Below are 19,004 nucleotides of genomic sequence, written 5' to 3' on the forward strand. Positions count from 1 at the left end.
CTAGCTTTTTGGATGCACGGGAAGACAAAAGCGACAAACACGATTTTGTCAGGGAATAGAAACAAGAAAGACTATGAAAAATTTAGCAGCTCGCATTAAGTAAGAACTTCCGACGAAAGAAAGAAAAAAAAAGAAAAAAACGGAATAAAAATATGTTATTGCGAATAGTACCTTATTCCGTACTGGTCTGCGTTATCGCAATACAAAATCTTAATTTTAGCTTGCGGTAATCGGCATAGCAGATATAATTACTTGTATTTTTCTGCGTTGCAATCAGCAACTTTGGCGAGGACCGATACGGACTGAGGCCCCAGGTGAGGCATAGTTTTTTTAAAAAAATATTTTTCCCCTAAAAAATATCTATTTTCGTAAAAACACATAATAGCCAATTGATTGTACGTTGCAGAACTACTGTTTGTATTAGTACTCTGATATGTGTTGTTGTGGGTGAAGTGGTTAAGTTTGTGTGTGTGATTTGGGGAATTTACACTTAAATATAGGACTATAACTGTTTTTACTTGTTTCTTTGAAGTAGTAATACAATAGACTTTGTCAGTGTTGGGTGATATGCGTGTGTTTATGTGTGTTATTGGAGTGATGTGCAGATCTACTATGGCATTATCGCGAAGCTCAGTCAACAGTCTTACTGAAAACGAGACGAGACATATTTCATCAGTCCCATATTAGAAATGAAATGAAATCTTTGAGTTTTACGTCCCACAATTATGCCGGTTAGGCTAAAGGAGACGGTGATGATGAGTAATGAATGAAAATGGTGGAATGAAGAAAGTGTGAGGAAACAGGAGAACCCCGAGAAAACCCACGCACACGGTGTTTGTCCACCACAAAGTTCACTTGGCGGGGGCTGGGATCGAACCCAGGACCCCAAGCACCAGAGGTGAACGCTCTACCACTGAGCCACCGCGGCCCCACAGTCCCATATTAGAAGAAAAAGTTGAAACAAACAATAAGCGACCCACTTTATCTCTCTTCCTTGTGGAAAAAGACGAAAAGTAAGACATTTCCAGTCTAAGCGGTACCACACAAGAGTATGGCCAACTGGAAGCGCATAGAAATGGATATTAACTTTAGTTCACTTTACATTCATATATACAAACAACAAACAACGGAAAGGTTTCGTGCGGCTGATAGAGATTGCAAGGGAATTGGGCTCCTCCTAGTCAACCCCTAGCTATGAGTCTAATTTCGGCTTACCCATTTCGAAACTTCACGCTAAGTTATTGCTTTTTAGTGTGTTTCCAAGTCGGTTTATGTTTCTTTCAAGTTTATTTATTTATTTATTTATTTTTTAATTTTTCGTTACCCCAGTAGTTTAGTCAGAATACCTAAATTAAAGGTAGGACACTAACTTCCTATATAATAGGTCAACCTACGAAACACGCGTGATCAAATATATTTGCTTAAATTGGTCTGTGTTACGGAATCATACGTGAACACACACACAATATTAACACTATCAATTATTGACGACTTTTAAAGTGTAACTCCAAAGATTGGCATCAGATCCTGATAAAATTTATACAGAACCTGAGAGAAACCATACTCTTTCACACTAAAAAATGATAACCAAAATTGGTTCATCTATTAAGTTATGCGTAACATGCAAACAATGACGTCAGTTAATTACGATATTAACACTGTCAGCCACTGAAGAATTTTATGATCTAGCTCCGAAGACTATCATTAGATCCTGTTGAAATTTATATGGGACCACCGGGAAAGTGTGCTCTTTCAAACAAAAACGAATTATCAAAATCTGTGCACCTATATTGAATTTATGCGTGAACACAAATACAACATATCTATATATATGTGTGGGTGTGTGTGTATAAACGGGTCGAACTGAGAACTTCATTTTTTGAAGTCGGTTACAAAATAGGCAGTTAAAGCACAAAACATAAATAAATGATGTAAAACAGTTGTTTACCTCTTGCTTCAGTTCCGGAGATTACAATATATTTTTCATTCAAGAGTTTCTACATTATCTTAACCTTGCCGAAGACTATGCACAATGTCCATTTTTGAGCCTTTCCATATAGTATCATCATCTTCGAAATGGGGCACGATGGCTCAGTGGTAGAGCTCTTTTTTCTGGTGTGTGGGGTCCCTGGTTCGATCCCCAGTCAAGTAAGTTTGTGGTGGACAACATCGTGTCTGTGGGTTTCCTCGGGGTACTCCTGTTTCCTCCCAAGTTCTCCTTCTACCAATTTTCCATCATTACTCACTTGCCTTAATCATCCATCTCCCTTAGCCTAACAGACATAATCGCGGGACTTTAAAATGGAAGATTTCATTTTTTCATCTTCAAAAGGAACTCAAATTTGAAAGTAGAAGCATACCCGTGGTGAATGTTACAGAAAAGATACTTAAGATATGTCTTTAACTGTAAATGAAGTATTAGATATGAACAAACTTAATTATCGGTTAATTAACTTCTGAAACAGAGCTCTTAATATTTATCAAGAATTATAGTGTATATACATATATATATTAAATGTACTAATCAAGTTAAATATTACTTACAGGAAGCCTCATGGTTGTACCCGACACACTAATGGAAATATGAGAAGTACAATGAAGTTTAATATGAAAAAAACGGTGGAATGATGAAGTAGAACAAAACAGGAACATAATGGCACTACGTACGATACGACGTTTATTGAACGAAAGGCTTACACAATGCAACCTATGATCAATCTTGCAATCTGACATTTACAGAAAGAGAAACTTACTCTATTTTAATAAACTATATTCGCAGAAGTCGAAAAGGACCTCCACGATTCTGATCTAAGCATTTAACAGTACAAATTTATTGTAAGAGATGAAAGGATATACGATATATACGATGTGTTTCCGGAAGTGGGAGGTGTTTCGGCCTGATACCGAAATATCGCAACAGTGGTAATAAGCCGTTCATGGCATGTAGGCATATAGGGCCATCTATGGAAGAAATACTGTATCAGTTTCAGTGCTAAGTCTAGGCTGTACGGTGTGTGTTGAATCTACAAGAAGCCACAGACTTTCACTGCAATCTTGGCAACAACAGCCGTGTAGAGCATTGTCATGCAGTATATGAGCTCAACGCACAGCGACCAATTCAAATGGCTGGCTCCAACGAACGGATACAGCTAGACAACTGAAACTGGTTCATTATTTCTTCCCTAGATGGCACTATATGCTATGAACAACTATACCAGTGACGCAATATTTCAATGTCAGACCGGGAACTTTTAGAAATACCCTCGTATTTAAACTGTATTTCACCTTTAACTTAAACACAATAAAGACAGATCATTAAATACTACTGAGACTATGAAAATATTTTGCTTACCTTTAAGTTGATACATTGTCTTTGGCTAATTAACATGATTATGGAAATACACACGTGGTGAAAATTAGTGCAAACTCAATACACAAGTTTTATTGCAAACGAAGATCAGACGATAAGAATAAGATATTCAGCATTAAGAAACTGTTGTTAGAATAAGCGATTTATATGTACTGTACAGTGTGCAAAATTAAAAGGATAAAGAAAAATAGGCTACTTCGTTTCTAATGCCGTATAAGTCAAAGAGTACACGATGACAGTAGGATGTTATTATCAGTGAAACATGTAAGTACAAGAAACAAAACAAAAACGTGCCTTAATAAAATTTGTGTGATAAACATTTATCAAGAATATTGTGAAAGCTACTTTTAATAAGGAATGTGATGACTCGGAATTGCTATACAGATCCTCAACAACGATCCAAACTGAAAATAAGGTTATTGGTTAGTTAGTTTCGTGAAGAGTAATGTTCAACTGTTCGCGAAGAGCCATCTTTAACTTTCATAAGTCTCTGCGAGGGGAATAACGTTTTACTATTTGTCTGCTTACGGCATCCCACTCATGTTCGATCGGATTTGGGTCGAGGGATCTGACTGACTATTCCTTCCGAACAATATCCTCACTGAAAAGGAATTTGTTTACGACGGTAGCTTATATGAACTGGTATTATTGTCTATGAAAACAAATTCCAGGCTAACAGCACCCCGAAACTTGTGCACATACTGCTCCAGGATCTCATCTTTGTAACTCTGCTGAGGATTAGCCTGCACTTACGTGCAGGTCGGTTAAGCATTGACAATGGCGACATGTTACACCAGCAAACTACCACATTATAATTTCTTCTGATGTTCGACGAATATCTTCTCCTGATATATGGCTCTCGCAAGGTAGCCATCATAGTCGGAAATCAATGTATAGGATGAACCTTGGCTGATTTGTTAACAGAACATGTGGCCATTGGACTTAGGTTCAGTTACATGTTGACAAAACCACTCAAGACGAAGTCGTCGTCTTCGTGCAGGTGTTAACGGTATACAGATTGCAGGTCTTCAGCAAAGTGAGATATCTCGTGAACTCTCTGAGACACAGTATACCTTGACAGTTCACCTTCTTCCCTCAGCGAAATCTGAAATCAGTTGACGTGCGGATAAGGCCAAGTGGTGCCTAGCAGTTAGAGCTAGACAGCAGTCATCTTGTGAATTTGTGGCCCTTGCGTAACTTTTGCTATTTTTTTGTGACATTACCCACTTGTTGGAATTGACTCTAACACAACAGTTGTAGGAACATTTATGACTTTGAAACTTCTTCCTTTGTCTGATACGCCACCAGTAGACCAATTATGTTCATTTCAGGGGAAGGTTTAAAAGCACCTCCATTCGACCAATCATCTCCATTTCAGGGGAAGGTCTAAAAACAATCTTTGACCCATGACAGCATCAAGGAGCATCACTATACTCTATCTCAGACTAGTTGATAGGAAACCAAGAAAACTCCCCAACTCTCTTCCTCTTTCTCGCCGCAAGAGGGGAAGCCAGGTATACCACCCTGACAGGGAAGGAAACGTTTGAGACATTCAGTATTGTTTAAAATCTACATTTTCTACTCCATTACGCGCGCGCTTTCTGTCAATGTGAGGAAGTTTGCTGTTCCTTTTGGCTACTCTTAACCTACCCATCATTCACAACTTCAATTAATATGGTCATTTTAAGAAAAGGATATAGCATTAAAAGGATAAAGGCCTAATAAATATTGATTTCACCATTTTAAAAAAAGGTATAACAACAGTTGTTTATACATCAAATTTATGCTGATTCTTTCATTTGATGTTAGGACTGTGTTAGTATTGTTTTATATAAAGTTTGCCGTATCCGTTAACATTTTAAGCAGCAAGTAATTGTAACATGAAAGATATCTAGTGAATCCCACAACGAAGAAATGAGAATTCCTAGGGGCAACAATACAATAGGCAGTGAACTGCTGGAGAAAGGGGAAACGCCAGTTTGGCACCCAAAAATAACTAGTAGCAAAATAATATTAAACATTGTTTTCAGTTACTTAAATTTGAATCCCTATTAGGTTAAGTGGAATTGACTCGCATTTTATTTCCTTTTCGTGTATATAGTATAACTGTTTTTATGGAAAAGGAGTCGACACACTCTTTAGTTTCCTTGTCATATGTTCTTATATTTTTGTTGTCATATGCTACGGAGAAATGGGGGCTCAGTGTTAAATTACTTACTTCCGGTTCGATCCTTGGTCATGTAAATTCGCGGCTAACGACATCGTATCAGTGGGTTTTCTCGGGGTTCTCCCTTTGCTGCCACTTTCTTCTTCCACCAATTTTGCCTTATCATTCATTTTCAATAATCATAGTATCCTTTAATCCATAGGCATGCGTACGAAACGTTAACTAAAGATGTCCTTTCATTTTTTAATGAATTTGTTGCTGTATTAACGAAAAAGAAACCCGGTAAAATCATCATGCCGACACAATAAATTGTGTACAAGGTCCAACCCTGCCACCAGTTGTAATGCACGCTCGAGTAGCAGACATAGTCCGCTATTCCAATGCTTCTGCACACTCCTGCCGTTTAAATTAATGAGCATAGTTAAACTGAGTTGATACTTATATGTTAACCCGTTTTGGTTACTTTGTTTAATGTGTTAAGAACCAAGAAGTACGTACACGATAACATGAGAGTTTCAATCCGTTGTTTACACAGTTTTTTAAAAATATCTACATATCAGCGAATGGGAGCTTCTATTGCTAAAGAGAACAGCAACACAGCCTCCGTCTGAAAAAAGTAGGCAGCTAGCAGATGGGTGGTGGGGATATAAGTTCCTATCAACTTGTCTGAGATAGACTTTAATACAGAACAATGCGGTTATCTCATATAAACACCTTGCAACTAGCAATGGTGCGCTACTTGTCATGCAGATGAAAAGACATTATGACAATATTATATCGTAATTGTGACTTCGTTCAACATACATTGATATTCATGTGTCCCTTTTCTTGTTAGTACTCTGTTAACCCTTTAAGACTTGTACCTTCTGCAAAACACGTGTTAAAACCTTTGTCCTTTCAATTTTGCACACGTGTAAATATACATACTAGCTTGGAGACCTTTATATTATTTTTACAAGTAATGTCTGAAGACGTATAAGCAGATATCACATTTTAACTGTTCTTTCTTCTGGTTCGGCTTGGTTTTGTTTCTATTTTACTTAAGTAAAAACAGATCAGACCTGGACGAACTTAATAAATGCGACATCTAAGTCTGGATATATTGATTTCAAGAGTAATAAGAAATAGTAAGCTAAAAGTATTCAACGGAAATACCGGTAAATATAATTGGGGTGAACAAGAATTGTGAGCCTATTATTTTCCCTTTAAACCCAATTAAAACAATAACATACACTTCGTGCAGTGGCGTCATTGCAGATTTGGCTTGGAGGGGGGGGGGGGCAAGATCCCTTGATATAAGTAAAATTTCGCGTTTTTCACTGACTTACTACTATCATATTGATAAAATCTATATAAATCTCAAACTCAGGAAGGGGGGGGGCAAATACCCCTCCCTGCCCCCCTAAATGACGCCCCTGACTTCGTGTGACAGTTCCGAGTACGATTCCCTATTTTCCTGGAGCATGTAGTTTGGAGTATGTGTGAAAAATCGAAGATATTTCTGGAATGTGTTCATATTTCCACCCATGTTTGAAAGTTGAGGTTTTTGGAATATGTCCCTTTTTCAACTCACCCATTCAATTGTAGTTATGTCTTTGTACATTTAATATCTTAAAGAATCTTTCGTAATTCACGCTAGTCTACATTTTAAAACAATACATTTAAACATACTAAAATAATAATAATAATAATAATAATAATAATAATAATAATAATAATAATAATAATAATAATAATAATAATAATAATAACCTTACGTAACATAACAGCAAATTTTCTTAGGGCATACAAAATTTTATTTTGCCTTCTTTCAGATCTATTCAGTTTTAGCTTCCTAACTATACGGTTGTTTTATCCAGAAAACTTTCCATTCCAGATACATAAAAAAAGAAAATTGAGCTGAGTTGATTTTGAGTTTAACGTCCCTTTCAGCAGCGAGGCTATATGAGACGGGACCTACTGCTTAACGTAGAATCCGAACCACATGGGCTCCCGCTGCAAATCGAACCCGGGTCTCCCACGCTAAAGGCGCGTACGCTAACCGCTTAGCCACGAAAGAACTCCATAAAAAAGAACGAGAAAGTGCATTGAAATGTATATAAACTTATGCATCTCGCAAGGTGGGAAATATATTTCAATACATCACTATTCTGTATTCCTTCTGCTTGGCTTTTTGGAATATTACGAATTATATATTAAAAATTAGACAGACTTATTTGTATTCAGCTACTTTTCGTCCTTCATTTCATTTGTCACTGAAAAATCGATGACATGAACATTGTACATCATACGGGTTCAAGCGAACATATCTCATCTGGATTTAACCGAACATATCTGATCTGTATCAAACTTGGCATACTGTAGACCTTGATCTGTTATACAAGTTTGTGAAATGTTATGGTGTGCAGACCTTTGGTGCCTAAGTCATATGAAAAATAAAAACCAAATGAAGAAAGACTATTTTTAAAAATTAGGCATAAGTTTTACCAGTGTATAGTTTTCTTGAATACACATCAAAATGTACAACTGGAACATTGAAAGTTGTAGGATAAATCTGTTTTAAATTTCAATTTATGGCGAGGATGCCCTATTTTTCTATAATTTCTATAAATACAGAACGATTCATGCATCAGAAATACTAAAATTAATTTATTTGTCTTTAATTTCTTTCCCACCACTTAAGTACTTAATAAACTTCTTACGAAACCCCACACAGTGCATCCTTCTCACTCACTCATGATAATGCATATTCTTAGCAAGATTATAATTTATGAAGAAGGGAAAGATAGAACACATAAATGAAAGAAATCACAGACGTGTCAAATATATCTAATTTTCAGTTTCATGTATGCAACACAAAGGAGAAATGTACCCAAACTAATACTTACTTGTCATTTGTTCAAGAAGTGTCACAAAGGCAATGATTTGGTAGAGATCAATATAACTAACAAAGAATCTAAAGTTATTAAATCCTTTATTTGATTTGCAAACTCCAGCCTACAAAATGCATATCTTTTATATTGAATAGATTATATTTAGTATTAGGTAATACTACGATTACACAAATATTCTTCCCAATTATTTGCTACGAGATTTACGTGTAGAAAACTCTTAAATAGACAAAGTAATGTGAGGTACTACACCAGTTGAAAACTCAGAGTGAACTACAGTAAAGAGTGAGGAGTCTAAAGAAATGTCCAAAGTGAAGAAACGCTAGTCTTGATATTCTATGCTACCTCCATACCAATTCGTGTTTGTGTTTCCTTTTTCATATCTTCCATAGCATTGATCTTCTGTTGTAATTCCCGACGAAGTTCAGCCTCTGTTCTTCTTTGTTTTTCCAATTCCAGTTGCAACTTATTAACTGTGTCCCACTGAGATGACAATTCGGCATTCAACTGCTCAATTTGTTGCAGATATCGTCTCTCAACCTGTCCCCGTTCTTCTTGAACCTTTCGTCCTTGGTCTTGTAACATATCACGAAGCTTCTGGTGTTGACGATCCAGCTCATCTTTCAAACGACGAACTTCTAATTCTGCCTGAACAAGAAATTAAAAATATACATTTGTTGTACAATAATACATGAAATCAATCAAGTCGCGCCTATTCAAGTTAGCCATGTTTTGTGAAACACGTATGATTCACTATTACGAGGATAATTCCAAAAGTAAGATCTCCAAAGCGCTGAGGACGCAGGGAAACTATTCGAGTGACTGTTGGCAACACTCTTGTATTTGTCGTTCCCCCATCCTCACACAAGACTGTGCATATCTCGCTGGGACGTTCAGTCTTGCCATGGCAGTAGTTTGTAATGGAACTCCCGACTGTCGCTACCACCAAGTGCGAAGTTCGCGAAGTTATTTGGTTTTTGAACACAAAAGGTGTTAAACCGATTGAAATTGTTCGCCAACTGACGGAAATGTATGGGAAGTCGTCCATGGATGTCACAAAGGTCCGCAAGTGGTGTAGGAAGTTTGTAGCTGGTCGTACTGAAATTCACAACGGACAAAGGAGCGGGAGACTGTCATTTTCCGACGAGACAATTGAAAACCAGTGACTAGCACCTGTTTTCTAAGTTGAAAGAACATTTGGCTGGAGCGCGTTTCAACAACGCGGACAAAGTGAAAGATGAGGTTACACGCTTCCTCAAACATAGCGGTGAGGTGGTATGACATAGGGATATAAAAACTGCCACAGCGCCTACAAAAATGGCCGAAATGGCATTATATAGAAAAATAAGTAAATGTACAAGTTTAAAATGATGTAAACATTACTGAAAACAATTGTTTCTTTGTATTCCTTAAAAAAAATAATAATAAAAAAAAAAAAAAATACGAGACCTTACTTTTGGGATTACTCTCGTATACCCTTCTGATGGAAGCAATGGTGGTCTATACAGAGAAGTTCCATTGTATGGATATGCAGTTAAAATATTTTAAATATTGATTTGATTACTTCACGAAACTTAAGTTATCATGGCTTAATGGTATGGGTATCTGTACAATCTTTATTTTTCTGTTTTCTTTGAAATGAACGGGAGTTTTAATGATATTAGTTTATTGTTCTTATTCAAGTCTAGTTAAATATTCCTTGCCTTTTCAAAATGTTCCTTCATATATTAAGAACGCAGATTGAAAGTATCTGAGAATAAAATCCTGAGATGAATATTCGGACCCAAGAGAAACGGAAATGGAGAATGGCAGAAACTTCATAACGAGGAACTGGATTATTTATATGTTATCCTAACATGGTTAGGGTTATCAAGTCTAGGAGGCTCTAATGGGCAGGTCATGTAGACAGAATGGAAGAAAGTAGGACGCTTTCAATGTTTTATCTGGAAATCCAATCAGCAAACGACCATTACGGAGACCTAGGTGCAGAGGAGAGGACAATATGAACATGTATGAGGCAGTTGGATTCAGTTAACTAAGGACAGAAGTCAATGTAGAGCTTTTATGAATGCAGCATTGAATTTCCGGGTTCTAAAGACCATATATTTAACTGACATCAATTACCCGCTTCGCTGGGTAAAATTAAGAAAAAATTGTAATAGGTCTCGTTAGTCCGTCACTTTTTACTATTGGTGCCTTCCATTTCAACTCAGGCAAAAAAAATATAAAATTGTACCATCACCATCTCAGATATTGTTGAAACTTTTTTTATAGCAACTAGACATGTTTTTAAGAGACCCATATTTTTTTGTTTTGTCGAAAAAAAATTTCCCGCCAAGTAATGGGCCATCAAAGACGGGGAGTACAATTTATGAATTGTAGAAGACATGGAAACTGGTCGACTTCGGAGCCTCACCATTCGGCTATGGAGACAGGTAGAGTTATAATTCTTGTTGTGGTATGTACATAGGGATATAAATAAACTATATTTTATTATAGTTTGGTTTGCGCATGCGTATCTTTTTGTACACAAATTAACAAATGAACGTCAATTTATCTGAAAAGTCGAAGTTTGCGAATTTTTTTCGAGCACTTCCGGTTCGAATTTTAAAATTATGTTTTCGCGGTTGGTAAGACCTAGCTACCCGCTTTCCGAAAAAAAAAAAAAAAAAAATGTATCGCTTCTGTGTGCAACCGTTTTGTCGCAAAAAATTCGAGAAATTGTAAAATTTTCAAAAACCTCCATTTTTGGGCGCCATTTTCTCGAAAACACCATCGTTTAAAATTCTGAAATTTTGTCAGATGGTTCAACTTTACATGAATAATAAACACACCAAATACCATTCTCGACCAATGCTTCATGAATTATCTGCAGCCTTTTAAAGTTAGCGAAGTTTCGTTAACTTTGATGTCGCAGTTAGCAACACTGGGAACAATAAAAGTGCAATGATTTGATGATGTTTGTGGTTCACATTCATTAAATGAAGAATAAAAGATTTTCTTGACTTTTTTTTTTATTATTTTGATCAAGAAGGCTCTCTGAAATAGTAAAATGAGCCTCCCCCCTACTCCTCCGTTTTCTTAAACCGAAATAATCTGAGGTGGAAATTACGATTACGAAACGCACAAGTTCACTTACTTAAAATGGTCTTCGGAAACAAAATTTCACTGATTATTATTATTATTATTATTATTTTACATGGACCAACCATTTGCTTGGTTGGTGTCTTCTTCGCTAATAGCATGTAACCATGCAGGAGTGGATCTAGGGGGAAGAAACTTTTTTATTTTATATATAAATAAAACCGATCTCAGAGTTTGGAGGTCTTAAAAGTAGCTCTAAGTAGCAGTATTACCTCCCCCCTTCCAGAAGTCCGTCCTGGATCCGCCCCTGTGTAGCACATTGTCGATAGTCACAAATGCTGAAGGTCCATGTGGAAGCATAAACAGCACTTCAACTTCACGTAATTCATGATTTATTCATAATATTTCTGCTACGCACCACTGGTTATCATATATATATATATATGTATGTAACAAAAGTTCCTTTTTGCAGATTTCTTAAATCTACACTTTGAATTGCAGAAGTTCGATTTTGGGGGAAGCATGAAGTTAGTTCCTGGTAGCCCGTTACTGCCATAAAAAGTTCGCCATTTTCCGAAAGCCAAAGATGACTTCGTTGAATACCAGTTACTGGTCGCATACTGTCCCTTTTTTTCTTCCGGAAGTCGTCGAATTCAGTTCCAGGCAACAAAACGAGAGTAATACCCGGAGTTTGTACTTGCACTATACTCACGAATTCTTCTGCGATTTTAGTGGGGGCGCGGTGGCTCAGTGGTAGAGCGTTCACCTCCGGTGCTTGGGGTCCCTGGTTCGATCCCAGCTCCACTATGTGGGCTTTGTGGTGACAAACACCGTGCTCGTGGGTTTTCTCGGGGTTATCCCGTTTCCTCCTACTTTCTGCATTCCACCATTTCATTCATTTCTCATAATCACCGTCTTCTTTAGCCTAACCGGCATAAGCGTGGGACGTAAAACTTAAAGATTTCATTTTTTTTCTTCTTCTGCGGTTTTAATACTGTGTATCTGTTTTTGCTTAAGGTTATGCCGCGTTGCCACATTCTTTACACCTCCCCCCCCTCAATACCGTCGCAGAGACCCTTGCATGGCCGGTTTCACTGCAAAACCACTGCTTTATTGGACCTATCTGCATCTCAAACATCTGAAAGCGATTTTTAAAGTGGGATGCAGCACCATCAGAAGTCACTTACCCGGTTTGGGAAATTGTAGACACTTATTTTCTCGTATTGAAACCTTTTTCTATAAAATATATTTTCGCTTTTCTTCGAGTATTTTTAGAATTTGTCTATGGCTATGAGTACATGAGCCGAATCGTGTGTTTTATCGTCGTTTATTACAACAAAACTGTCAGTTGTTTCATATTCCGGTGATAACTCTGAATTTCACTTTGCAGAATAACAGTCCAGTTTTCAGCGACGTCCACATGAAGTAAAATAGAATTTGTATCTTGAAATTTTATACGGTACTTTTCGGTAGCAATTAATTCTCTTTGGATTTTCTTGATGTAGTCATGAATTACAATTCTTACAGTTAAACCAGCAATGTACGATACGAAAACAGAAAGTGGCACAGTTTTTTTTAACGAGATTATTGTTTTCCCATATGGCATACGTAACACTCATTTTCATCAGGATCAATGATTAAAGACTGCACACTTATTCCTTCCACTCCAGGACATTCACCACATTCTTGAAGAAGACAGTTGTCATTTTCTACGGATCATACTACTAAAGGAAATAGGTCACTCATGACAGCTTCAATACAGGCTACATCTTTGATTTGTAGCAACGCAGTAGCAGCTAACTTAGAATTTGCACAATACACACACACACACATACAAACTTCCCTTGCAGGTTGTGGACTGACTCACTTTAGTCGAATACTGTAAAATTCCGAGTGACCCATTCTTATCTTGGGATTGCTCTGTTTAAAAAGTCAGCAAATTTCTTTGGAACGCGTAAGAAAACGTTTCGATTTTTTAAAATTTTTGTCCTTTTTCGATCACTGTAATGACATCGCACTTAATTGAGACTTTGTCTGGAGCATTCCAAATCATCACTGAGGTAATAGTTCAGGCTTTTTGTAGATCATCAGAATTTATTGGATTTCAACTAAACTTAAAATTTGTGTGTTTCGTAATCGTAATTTCCACCTTAGATTATTTCGGTTTAAGAAAACGGAGGAGTAAGGGGGAGGCTCATTTTACTATTTCAGAGAGCCTTCTTGATCAAAATAATAAAACGAAAAGTCAAGAAAATCTTTTATTCTTCATTTAATGAGTGTGAACCACAAACATCATCAAATCATTGCACTTTTATTGTTCCCAGTGTTGCAAACTGTGACATCAAAGTTAACGAAACTTCGCTAACTTTAAAAGGCTGCAGGTAATTCATGAAGCATTGGTCGAGAATGGTATTTGGTGTGTTTATTATTCATGTAAAGTTGAACCATCTGACAAAATTTCAGAATTTTAAACGATGGTGTTTTCGAGAAAATGGCGCCCAAAAATGACGATTTTTGAAAATTTTACAATTTCTCGAATTTTTTGCGACAAAACGGTTGCACACAGAAGTGATACAAAATTTTTTTCGGAAAGCGGGTAACCAGGTATTACCAACCGCGAAAACAGAATTTTAAAATTCGAACCGGAAGTGCTCGAAAAAAATTCGCAAACTTCGACTTTTCAGATAAATTGACGTTCATTTGTTAATTTATGTACAAAAAGATACGCAAGCGCAAACCAAACTATAATAAAATATAGTTTATTTATATCCCTATGTACATACCACAACAAGAATTATAACTCTACCTGTCTCCATAGCCGAATGGTGAGGCTCCGAAGTCGACCATTTTCCATGTCTTCTACCATTCATAAATTGTACTCCCCGTCTTTGATGGCCCATTACTTGGCGGGAAATTTTTTTTCGACAAAACAAAAAAATATGGGTCTCTTAAAAACATGTCTAGTTGCTATAAAAAAAGTTTCAACAATATCTGAGATGGTGATGGAACATGCTCTGCCTGAATTGAAATGGAAGGCACCTATTACTAACGCGCTTCTTGATATTGGTCATTTTCGATTATGTTTACATATCCCCTCTCCTCCCCATGTTGCGGGCCACGGCATCGGAAGTGTCATTGTTCATCTCAGCGACCCCGAAAAGTATGAATTCGACATTGATATTGGTCATTTTGATTTTATCCCTCCCCTCCCACAAATTTTGCGGGGCTGAATTTGGATTTAAATTGCATCAGAAGTGTCACTGTTCATCTCAGCGACCTCAAAAACTATATATTCGACACTAATATCGGTCATTTTTGATCATTTGTAAATGTCTTTCCCCTCCTATAAGTTACATCGTCAAAGTGATATGACAAAAATAATCTCATGTTCAAACTTCATATAGGTTGAAAAATTGATTGAGAACGGTCGAGTGGTTCAAGAGTTATTAAATTTTATTCATTTTCATATATTTCCCCTTCTCCCCTCCCCTAAGATCTACTATCAAAATGAAATGATAAAAAACTTCCCAGGTTTGAACTTCATATATGTTGAAAATTTGATTGAGATCGATCTGGTGGTTCAAAACTAATTAATTCACGAACATAGTCACTTTTATTTTTATATTTATTGATTTTTGTATATCTTCCCCTCCACCCCCTCCCCTACGTTGCTCCATCAAAGTGAAATGATAAAAATCATCCTAGTCGCGAACATCATCTACATTAAAAATTTCATCAAGATCGGTCGGGAGGTTCAAGGGTATTAACGTTTATTTATTTTTTCTGTCCTCCAACCCTCCCCTAAGTTGTACCGTCAAAGTAAATAGCTAAAAACACTCTCAGGCCAGAACCGCATTTACGTTGAAAATTTGATCGAGATCGGTCGGGCGGTTCAAGAGAATAAGAGTCACAAACATAGTCACTTTCAATTTTATAATATATATTAGTTTCCAGTTATTATGTATTAAAATGATATAAGAAACTTTAATTTTCACGAAGTAAATGGCACATGAAAACAGAGTTGGAGAAGAAATTAGCAAAAATTAAACTTTTTAAATTTCAGTTCATTTTAAAGAAAGCAGAAAAATAACTCTTTCCATACATCGAAAGACTAAACAACAAAGATGTCTCAGGTATTCAACATCGTTAAGAAGATTTTTGTTTCGTTGAGTAGATTATTGATTACGAACATATTGTTTTTGCAATTAAACTCCTTGAGATATTTTAAGCACTGGTATGACAGTATTGTGATCTTGAAGGTAAAGCCCAGTAACATAAGTACATACAGAAAGTAGTTCCACGTTCGTTTGTGGCAACAAATGCGATCGCCAGCTAGAAACTATTTCAAACGCATGTGTACTTCGCAGAGAGATTGTTGCGGATAGTTCGAAAAGCGTTATGTGTTGTAAAAGAGTGAAGCTTTGTTGTCAATCACCCCTTGTATTATCTGCAATGTAATATAGATTCAATTTATTTCCTTTGATTATTACTTGTTTGGTTGAAGACTGTGAGAGGGTTTATCTTCATATTGGTAATGTTCATTAAAATTTCTATTATAATTATTATTTCGGGTAAGTATAGATTCAAAAAAGTATTAATTACGATTGAGAATCTTACTGTAATTGAGTTTAAACTACGGTGTAAACTAGTTAGTTGTCATAGCGTCAGCGTCTCTAACAAGCTGTGTTAAAGGTAAACGGTCTGAAAAACACAGGCAGTTCCGGTCGATCGTGTGTCTCCAGAAACATTAAATTCGGTTGCGGAAATTTCGGTATAGAATGGAGTGGTTTTCGCGCCGTAATTTACTGGAACATGTGGTTCATTTATTCTCTTTAATTTTTGAGTTTCGTAAAAGAAAGAAATGAAGTGAGAAATTAAAGTACAGAAACTTATTTGAAGTGTCTGTTTTAAATATTAACAACGAAAAGAATCGTTCCTGACTGAGTCAGCTGGCTCGTACCAACTAGTGCTTCATTACTTAACGTGTTATGTGCGTGGGAAGGTGTGTTGAAAAAAAGAAAAAAAAAAAAGTGGTGTTGAATTGGAGTGCAGTCGGGCATGTGGTTTCTACTTAAATAACAGTAAAAATGAATTATAGCAGCTAAAATTAAAAACAATTAAATTGAAATCAGTGATTTATGTGGAGGAATCAGCGAATGAAGCAGAAACTAAAAAGTAAGTCATAATCGCTAATGAACTGTGTTGTGTCAATTGCTAATAAACAGCCTACTTAAACAGTGAAAATAGTTATATGCAGTTTTAAATAAGTTAAATACAATGAGTTAAAATTATTATACAATTCTACAGAAACTAACACCGAGCAAAGTTTCTTAATTAAAATTATAAGCATTAATGTTAATCCGTTAAAGGTATTAACTGTATTTTCGTACTTGCTAATTGGATTCTATGTTTTTTTTTTTTTTTTAAATAGATATTCAGCAAAAGGTAATTTGCTGAATTAATTAACGAACTAATTAGTACCTTGTTCAAGTCACTAATTGACGTAAAAAGTGGTGACCGTCTCTAATAACTATTATTTGCAGTGCCGGATCAGTTTAAAATGATTAACCGAAAATAAAAATAAATTTGTTGGTCAGTGCCGGTTCTCAAGAGAAGTTTCAACAAAGAGGTTTTGAGAAAGAATAGCTTTATTTTATAAATTGTCGAGCTATCTATTTGATAATCTTCATTTAATAAAAGTAATCCGTGGGACGTAAAACTTAAGATTTCATTTCATTTTTTTAATAAAAGTAAATATATTAGTCAGAAGCTTGATCAATTAATAAATAAAGTTGACTCCTAACGAATACAGCATACGTTATATGGCTCCGAAAATTGCGGCCCTTTGCAAGAGTTACATTTGTATCCTTTCCAATATTGGATATAGATATGGTAAGTAAGTGGACAGTGTATTAAGGAAGTTTCCGTGTGACCAAAAAATGAAGCAATGCACGTTGAATCACAACAAACCAGGCACCTCTTCTGTTGCTAGGACCTCTGCTAGGACCTCCAAAAACAATGGACATTATACATATCGAAGGCCAAGAGTTCCCCTGAAGTGCGTTCCTTGGTGTCATGTCAGATTTCGCTTACTCAAAGGGAAATAGCAAAGGCAGTAAAACAATTCTCGAGACAGCAAATCTCACAATTGCCCAAGATTACAATTTGTAAAGAAACATTAGGCTCGACCTTATATTCTGCGTCACTGACACTCACGAGGAGGAAGACGAGCAATCGAAAGCTGTATGAATTCTATCTTGCAGGAGACTGCTGGGAATTTGTGGTGAAGCTTGATAAAACATGGGTTTATTTTTCGGGATGTGATAAAAATACGGCCATTTACTATCGTAAACGTGATTCCATAGGTCGTTCTGACACGGTACGTGAATGTGCTGAAGTTCTCTACATGAACTTGATGGTTGTTGATAGCTATAATGGAGAACTTCCTCTATGCAGAATGGACAAAAATGCTGACGCCAATGCAACCTTTTATCAGAAAAAAAAAAAAAAAAAAAAAAATCGAGTCACTTTACTGTCATGATGCTACAATCCTGTATGGAAGCGAGATGTTTCACGTTGTCATTTACCAGGACGATGCGTCCAGTCATACGGCGAAGTCAACAGTTACGTACATAGATCAGATAGCATGTGTCGTGGGACTTATGAAATCCCTTTTACAGACATTCCTGTGAAATTTTTTGATGCCTTACATGGAATTTTGTGGGTTTTAGTTGTTGGAACGCGCATTACGTCAACGGCAGCACACACTCGATGGTCTTTGAAACTGCCAAGGAATAAAACAGACTTAATCAAACTATTCTCAAAGCAATCTGCTTTAGTGGGAACTTTATGCAGGGTGATACAATCTGCTTTGGTGAAAACTCTATGCAGGGTGATAGGTGACAGACAGGGCTTTCACATCGAGCATAACCGCCGGTAGAGTCATTGTATTTTTTTTAAGGGTGTATGAATAACAACTCTGTTACTATAAACATGAAATGACCTTCTGTATACTGATAATAATGTCATGTGACTACGAAGAACTCATTCCTGAACTTATTATTCCAAAAGGAAAAGTAATTAACATTCTACTACTAATTCTAGCTACATGGAACAACACCACGTCCAGATGCTTGGGAGAATTAGGGATGTTTGGGATCCTATCTCCTGATATCGCATTCCAGTTCTCTTTGCTACAATTTACAACATTCACTAAATAAATGAGGTTGGAAGATATTCAAAGATCCTTTTATTTGATAAATATGTGAAATTCTGCCTCAAAAATGACCAAAAGTGAATCACTAATGTTCATAATTAACAAATAATAAATAATAGAACAGAACTGGCTATCGACATTATTTAAATTCTACAAAAGGGTGTTTCTGCCATAGCTAAGGAAAATGACACACGCATTTTGTCCAACCACTATTGAAACTCATGCTAGTTTCATGCCCTAAGAATACCGTATGCATTTATTGTAGCACTAAATATA

At 36.3% G+C, this 19,004-nt stretch overlaps 1 protein-coding gene across 8 annotated transcripts in view; it reads right to left on the reverse strand.

Moving 5' to 3' along the window:
- The window catches only part of LOC145660520 (serologically defined colon cancer antigen 8 homolog), a 540,216-nt gene that overhangs the window by 47,426 nt on the left and 473,786 nt on the right, over positions 1-19,004 (reverse strand). For all 8 annotated transcript variants that reach the window (XR_014126818.1, XR_014126817.1, XM_081725693.1 and 5 more), the window contains exon 7: positions 8,782-9,076. Coding sequence is in view for 6 of the 8 variants with exons in the window: in XM_081725693.1 (XP_081581819.1) it covers positions 8,782-9,076 (295 nt within the window). In the remaining 2 variants the exon portion in view is untranslated. The remainder of the gene's footprint in view (positions 1-8,781; positions 9,077-19,004) is intronic.

The sequence above is a fragment of the Thermobia domestica genome, chromosome 9 (genome assembly GCF_964235325.1).
Source record: "Thermobia domestica chromosome 9, izTheDome1.hap1.1, whole genome shotgun sequence".
NCBI classification, from domain to species: Eukaryota; Metazoa; Arthropoda; class Insecta; order Zygentoma; family Lepismatidae; genus Thermobia; species Thermobia domestica.